General features: G+C 42.5%; 1 protein-coding gene across 1 annotated transcript in view; it reads right to left on the bottom strand.

Annotated features, from left to right (window-relative positions):
- FAM19A1 (family with sequence similarity 19 (chemokine (C-C motif)-like), member A1) overlaps positions 1–7,629 on the bottom strand; it is a 507,576-nt gene that overhangs the window by 112,474 nt on the left and 387,473 nt on the right. Inside the window, exon 3 of the mRNA XM_010854551.1 lies at positions 2,573–2,713. Within this exon, the coding sequence (XP_010852853.1) occupies positions 2,573–2,713 (141 nt within the window). The remainder of the gene's footprint in view (positions 1–2,572; positions 2,714–7,629) is intronic.

Raw genomic sequence — 7,629 nt, 5'->3', positions numbered from 1 at the left:
CAGAAAAGCCATTGCATCCTCTAAGAGGAGAAATCATCATGGTTTTATAATGTATATTGACTTTAGGGGCCAAGAGTTTCCTCCTCTAAGAGGATGCAATGGCTTTTCTGCTCTAGCTGCCTGCTTTCCCTGCAGTGGAGGCGCCTTATGGTACTGACTGTGATCTAGAATAACTGAACAGTCATAGTGCAAATCTCTCAGCCACAGCCCCACTGACACTGGTGGCATGATAATCCTTTGCTGTGGGAGCTGTCCTGTCCATGGTAAGTCGGTGAGCAGCTTCCTTGGCTTGTACACACCAGATGCCGGTAGCACTCTTCTAGTTGTAACAGATACCTGCACCAAAATTGTCTCCAGACATTGTCAAATGGCTCCTGAGAATTGCCCTAATTGAGAACTACAGATCACAGTGCATTCCTAAATCTAACCTTTTCACATCCTCTAAAAAAAAAAAAAAACAGCTTGACCTTCCCATGGTACAGAATGCCCCAAGAGCTTGTCCCTCTGGCTGTGGCTGATTGGACAAAGGATAACATGTGACCCAAGCCAGGTCAATCATATTTAGTCTTTTGGAGATGGCATTTAAGATACAGGAAGTGAAGTGAAGTGAAGTCGCTCAGTTGTGTCCAACTCTTTGTGACCCCATGGACTGTAGCCTACCAGGATCCTCCATCCATAGGATTTTCCAGGCAAGAGTACTGGAGTGGGTTGCCATTTCCTTCTCCAGAGATCTCCCCAACCCAGGGATTGAACCTGGGTCTCCCACATTATAGGTAGACGCCTTACCATCTGAGCCACCAGGGAAGTCAACACAGGAAGTGAGTCAAATATACTTGTTGTATACCATGATGCTAAGTGAGATCAGAGTTGGTATCATGGAAATTAAAAGCTTTACGCCAATCCCTAAGTTATGGGAGAGCAAAAGATAAAATCCTTGAAGGAACCAGTCTACACAGAGAAGAATGAGGGAAAGAAAGATCAAAACAAAGAAAACAAGATGGAGGCTGCCTAAATGGCTTATGAATCCCATGACATCTGCTGAATTTCCTATCACTGAGTTCCCCAGGATTTCTCTGTTTTCTTAAAAAATAACTTTTACCTTTCTTGGTCTAGTTTGTGTGTGAATGTTTTCTTTCTAACCACCTAACGGTTCATAATGAAAATACACAGCATGAGCCAATCTAGAAGGTATCTTTCTCCATCTATATCTAGAGGTAGGACCATGGACCCTAAGTCAAGAGGTTTAGGTTATAATTCCCGCTGTATGACCAGAGCAAGTGAGTCACTTCTCTGAGTCCTGATTTCCTTACTTAAGATTTTGAAGGTCAACTCACATCTGGTTCTAAAATGATGAAAGAGAAAGAGGGGGAAAGATATCTGTGATCCCTTTGAACTGTCGACTCTCTGTTTGACAGGCATATAAAATTGTTTACAGATGGTGGTCAAGACTAGGTATTAGAGTCAGTTAGTTTCATCTCAAGAGTTAGCAGAGCTACAGCTTACCAATCATGGGACCAATGGAACATTAATGAACCATTCTAAGGCTCAGTTTCCTCCATTTTTAAAATGGCAGGGAAAGTCTATCTACCCTGGTGGAAAGTGTATCTAGCCTTCAGGTTTTCAAGCCTTTTTTGTCCACTTCCGTGCTGGACAGATAGGGTTGACTTATATAACCCACAGGATATTGTGGAAACAATAAAGGATAACTTCTGAGGCTCTATCATAAAAGAAAAGGGTCACACTGTGGCCTCTACATTGTTCTCCTGGGTCACTCTGCAGGAAGCCAGCCACTACGGTGTGAAGACACCTAGCTTCCTTTGGAAGGGTGCATGTGGAAGGGAACAGAGACCACCTGCCAACAGCTCTGTGAAGGGCCGTCTTAAAACCAGCCTCCAGCATCAGTCGAGTCCTCAGATCTTGGCTGCAACAGAAGGGACCCCAAGCCAGAACCACCCAGCAAAGCTGAATTCCTGACCTATGGAAATTGTGAGATGGTGCCTAGTGCTTAAAACTGCTAACTTCGGGGGGAATGTGAATTGTTATATAGCAAGACATAAGAAAGATGGTATTGTTAGGATGAGTAAATAAAATAATGCATGGGTTTTGGACAGGGTATAGCAAATGGTGAACTCTCAGGGCACATCTATCTGGTCTTGAATATATATGAAGCCCTAGAGCAGTGCCTGGGATACAGTAAATGCTCATTAAATACAGACTGAATGCCTGTCAGGTATTACTATCTTTACTACATTAATCATCATCATTATACATAAACTTGATCCAAAATCAATGCCAAAATGAGCTGGACCCTCAAACTCATAGACTTGAAAAAATTCCTTCACCTTATCTTTTCTAACACACATTCAAATACAGCTATTTGAAAAACCTAGAGCCAGAGAAACAAGAATTCAAACTCTGTGCAAAGGGCTGGCATTTGTCTAACTTTGCAGCATTGTAGAGACACCTTCTTTATTATCCTGAACCATATTTAGATGAAACAAAATATATATATATTTTACACCATAACAACACAGGTGAACCCATAGAGAGAGGAGTGAAACCAGCTACTTACCATCGACACAGGAAGGTCGGTTTCTTGTTGTTCCAGCCACTTTCCCAGGTAGACAGGAACACTTGACTGTTTGCGACCGCTCCTCAATGCGGTTTTTATTACAACATCTGTGCGCAGCAATCACTTCACACGTCCCTCCTTCTGGCAAGAGAGAAAGAAGCGGGATGCTGATTAGAGATAATTCAGTGGCCATTCAGGTATGTGCACGTGTGAGTGGAGGGGTTCAGAAAGTGAAAAACGTAAAGGGAAGGGTTTCCATAAAGTAGAGTTACTATGGGATTCTCTCCTACAACATGTATCTATACATGTATACAAGATTGCATACAAGGGATGTGTCATGTCATCTGGGAGAAGACAGGCATCAGGGCACAACATTTTAAATGCAACAAAGAGCAACAACAAAGAGCCTTCAAGAGGCAACACTTCTGGGCTGTATGTACGAAGAGGCAGTGGAGCAGTGAATGCCAGGAGATTTGGAGAGCTCACCCCTGCATTATCCTTGTGTTTAGAATTCTCTGAGCTCCCACTAATGACAAGAAACGGACACTCCAGTGGTATAGAACCTGCAGTGGCAAGAAAACTGCCCTGAAATGAGCTTTCCCTCCTAGTACCCACTCACTCTCAAGGGAGTTGAATAGAAAATCTAGTTGAAGAGTCATTTCCCCAAACCAGATCTCACCCAAAAATGATAGAAAAAGAAAATCAGTATGTGCTTCAAATAGAATCTCAAATTACAGACCAAGGCATATGGCTTCACTTAATTATTACAGATCAGCCATGCTCTCTTCAGCATTTACTGGCAACCTAATGTATGCAACTCTCTGTTAGGTTCTTAACAGGTGCTCTGCTGGGTCTGTCTAAAGGCCAGTGAAATTCAAGTGGACCTTTTCAGCCCAAAGGATACCAGCTAAGCCAGTTCTCCAGGGACATAAGAGGTACTCCAAGTGATCAGAAACTTGGGATTTATTTCACCAACGTCAAGTTTTGCATTCAGGAAGAATGTTTTCCATTTGTCTGTAACACTTAGAATCCTAGGCATTTAGGACTCTGTTGGCAGTTAATTCCTCAAGCATTTGTTAAGCAACCTCTGTCTACAAGTTACTGTGTTCTAAACTAAACAGGATGTGTATCCAGCCTGTATATGGTGGACACTTAAGAAACACCAATACAGTATACTAACGCATATATATGGAATTTAGAAAGATGGTAACGATAACCCTGTATGCAAGACAGCAAAAGAGACACAGACGTATAGAACAGTCTTTTGGACTCTGTAGGAGAGTGAAGGGGGGGATGATTTGGGAGAATGGCATTGAAACATGTATAGTATCATATAAGAAACGAATCGCCAGTCCAGGTTCGATGCAGGATACAGGATGCTTGGGGCTGATGCACTGGGATGACCCAGAGGGATGGTATGGGGAGGGAGGTGGGGGGGGGGGTCAGGATTGGGAACACGTGTACACCCGTGGCAGGTTCATGTTGATGTATGGCAAAACCAATACAATATTGTAAAGTGCTGCTGCTGCTAAGTCGCTTCAGTCGTGTCCGACTCTGTGCGACCCCATAGACGGCAGCCCACCAGGCTCCAACGTCCCTGGGATTTTCCAGGCAAGAACACTGGAGTGGGTTGTCATTTCCTTCTCCAGTGAAGGAAAGTGAAAAGTGAAAGGGAAGTCGCTCAGTCGTGTCCGACTCTAGCGACCCCATGGACTGCAGCCCACCAGGCTCCTCCATCCATGGGATTTTCCAGGCAAGAGTGGGGTGCCATTTTCTTCTTCGATATTGTAAAGTAATTAGTCTCTAATTAAAATAAATAAATTCAAAAAAAGAAACACTGAAACAAAGGAGCAGAGGGAGGGAAGAGAGGAGGAAGGGAAGAATTTAAACACAACTCCATCCTGATCTGAAACAGTGTAACTCAGGGGCTTGCCATGCAGGGGCGGGGGATGGGATTGTTTTGCTAGTCGCCCTCGCTGTCAATCAAACGTGGCAAAGTCTGAAGACATTTTTCATTGTCATTACAGGTAGAGGGTGAGAGCTAATGGCATCTAGAGGGTAGAAACCAGGGATGCCCCTAAACATCCCAGAGTACACAGAACAGACCGCACAACAAAGAATTATCTGACCCAAATGTCAATAGAGCCAAGAAACCCTGGTATAATACGACGGGAACAATGACAAGAATCTCTGACTGGACTTCCCTGGTGGTCCAGTCATTAAGAATCTGCCTGCCAATGTGGGTATCATGGCTTCCATCTGTGGTCCTGGAAGATCCCACATGTCACGGAGCAACTCAGGTGAAGCACCAGAACTACTAATACAGAGCCTGCGCTCTAGAGCGCACAAGCCGCAGCCGCTGCCCCTGCACCGCGTGCCCAGAGCCGGGGCTCCCCACGAGAGAGGCCGTGGCAGTGAGAAGCCCACACCCTGCAATGAAGAGTAGTCCCTGCTCACCACCAGCAGAAAAAGCCCACATAGTAACGGACAGCCAAAAACAACCAAACAAAAATCTCTGACTTAAGCAGATGAACTGTGTCTTCCTCAATAGGATGAAAGAGTTTGGGCTTTCAAACAAACCTGTTCTAGCCTGAATCTCAGCTCTGTCACTGTTGAAGTCCCTCAGTTTTGTTATCTATAAAGTACAAATATCTGTAAAGTACAAATAAAAATAACCTTGCGTCACGAGTTATGTAAGTATTAACCAAGGTAACACGTGTTAGCACTGAGTTGAGTTCATATATGGTGCCTATGTTGGGAATGTCCAATCACACTGATGTTATATTTCTTTGGGGATACTCCTCTCCTTTCTGCCTCAGGAAAGTTCAAACAGGTTTTCTCCCAGAATACTCTTTCCTGTCTTCCCATTCCTGCATCCACCACTCACACATCAAATGCATAGACTGATTACAAAGGTCGGATCCTTAGAGACATTCCCTAATCACCAGTTTTCATTCTCTTAGAACCGTACACATTTGCTTGCACGACTGTAACCACAAAACTGTAAGCCCGGTCAGAGTCAAGGTTGTTGCTTGTCTCTCCACAGCACGATAGTCAATAACTGGTGTGGTTAATCCATAACTATTGAAAGAATAAGTAAATCAATGAAAATCAACAGGATAAGTATCGAGTTTTTTGGACACAGATGGAAGGGGACACCCATTCCTTTTTAAAGAATTAGGAAGGCTACTGAAGTTGAGTTGAAAGGTAGGGCTTCAGCAGGGGACGATGACGGGGAAGCATTTTGCTAATGTGAGAGGTTGGAATATGATTTTAAAACAAATGTTTAATCTTAGGACGACATAGGACAGAAAATTTATGAAGATAGTATAGTGAGTTCCCATATATCCCACACTCTACTACATATTTCCTAGTTTTAGGCCCTTAATATTAACATCACATATTAGTATACTACACTTGCTACAATTAATGAACAAATACTGATACAGTGTTATTAGCTAAAGTCTAGGCTTCATTCTGATTTTTTTACCTTTTGCCTAATGTTTTTTCTATGCCAGGACACTTCCAGGATCCCACATTAATTTTAGTTATCTTATCTCTTTAGGTTTCCTTGGTTATGACAGTTTCTCAGACATTCTTTCCTTTTTGAGAACCTGGACAGTTTTGAGCAGTGTTTTTTTTGTTTGTTTTGTTTTTTATAAAATGTCCCTCAAATGAGATTTTTCTTATGGTTTTCTCATGATTAAACTGTTCTGTGTTTTTGGAGGAGGACCCCGGAGGTACAGTACCATTCTCATGACATCAAATCAAGAGTACATATCATCAACATGACTCATTACTCTTGATGTTGACCTTGATCACATGGTTGATTCAGTACTTGTCAGATTTCTCTACCATAAAGTTACACTCCTTCTCCACTCGCTATGGCGTCCTCTTTGGAAAGATTTCACTGACTACAGCCCATCCTTAGAGAATACAGAGTTATTTATGCTCTGTCTCCATCTCTGTGGGGTTGCAGTATCCATTACAATTATTGGAAATCCTTCTACAAGGTATATAAGTCTGTTCTCTTCCATTTATTTAATTATTTATTATTTACATCAGCAAATTATTTATATTAAGTGATTGATGAATTAATCATATCAGTATGGGTTCATGGCTCATTGTTATTTATTTATCCTTTGGGTTATAATCCAATACTATGCTATTTATTTTGTTGATCAAGATGGTCCAGATTTGGCCATTATGAACTTTTCTAGTTGATTTGCCTTCTTCTTTTCTTCTTCTTTTTAAAAGCACTTCCTTTCTTTCTGGCCCTGTGTTATGATCCTGCCTCATCGTATATATTTCCTGCCCTAGTCCTAGAATTAGCCATATCTCTAAGGAGAGTCAAGGTATTTTAAATACCTGGGACAATATTTTAAATATTGGAACAGATGGAACTGAGGACTTGAAACAGGACTGAACAGAAGAGGACTTTCATCTTCAGGGAGAGGCATTGGGGGTGATTCTGCATTGCAATGAGGCACAACGTGACTATGAAGCTAAGGAAAGATGTGACCTGGATACTGCTCTTGAGCGACACCATGTCTACTCTTTGACCCCATTCAGGAGGGGTCAGAGAGGGCAAAGAAGAAGAAACAAGAGGCCGCTGCAGAATTCTAAGCAGGAAGTAAGCAGGCTTGAACTTGGATGATGAGAAGAGTATTTCCGTCTCACCACCTGCCCATCACTGGATGGCAGTTAATGAAAGAGCAGGGCTAGAGGCACAGTTCACTCTTTAACATCGACACTTGCAATCATGTTACTTTAGCTCATAATTGTCAGCAACAAGTGCCCCCAGTTAAGTCACTAATAACTAGTTTTATACTTCATGAAAATACCACTAATTCTAAAGTCACCGCTTAAGTTTAATGTAAGATTGGAGCAACATTTTTGATTGAAAATGGCACAAGGCATATGAAAGCTCTCGTTTCATTTAGAGCCAAGCTGGCAGGGTGACAGACAAGCCAGATCATCTGAATTACTGACCGAGTTTTATAATATGGACAAGGAGGTGGCCATTGGAGGCCCAGAGCCAGTTCTCACTGCCCTGC

The sequence above is a fragment of the Bison bison genome, unplaced genomic scaffold, assembly GCF_000754665.1.
Source record: "Bison bison bison isolate TAMUID 2011002044 unplaced genomic scaffold, Bison_UMD1.0 scf7180017864343, whole genome shotgun sequence".
In the NCBI taxonomy this organism is placed as follows: Eukaryota; Metazoa; Chordata; class Mammalia; order Artiodactyla; family Bovidae; genus Bison; species Bison bison.
This window is presented reverse-complemented; position numbering and strand designations above follow the sequence as displayed.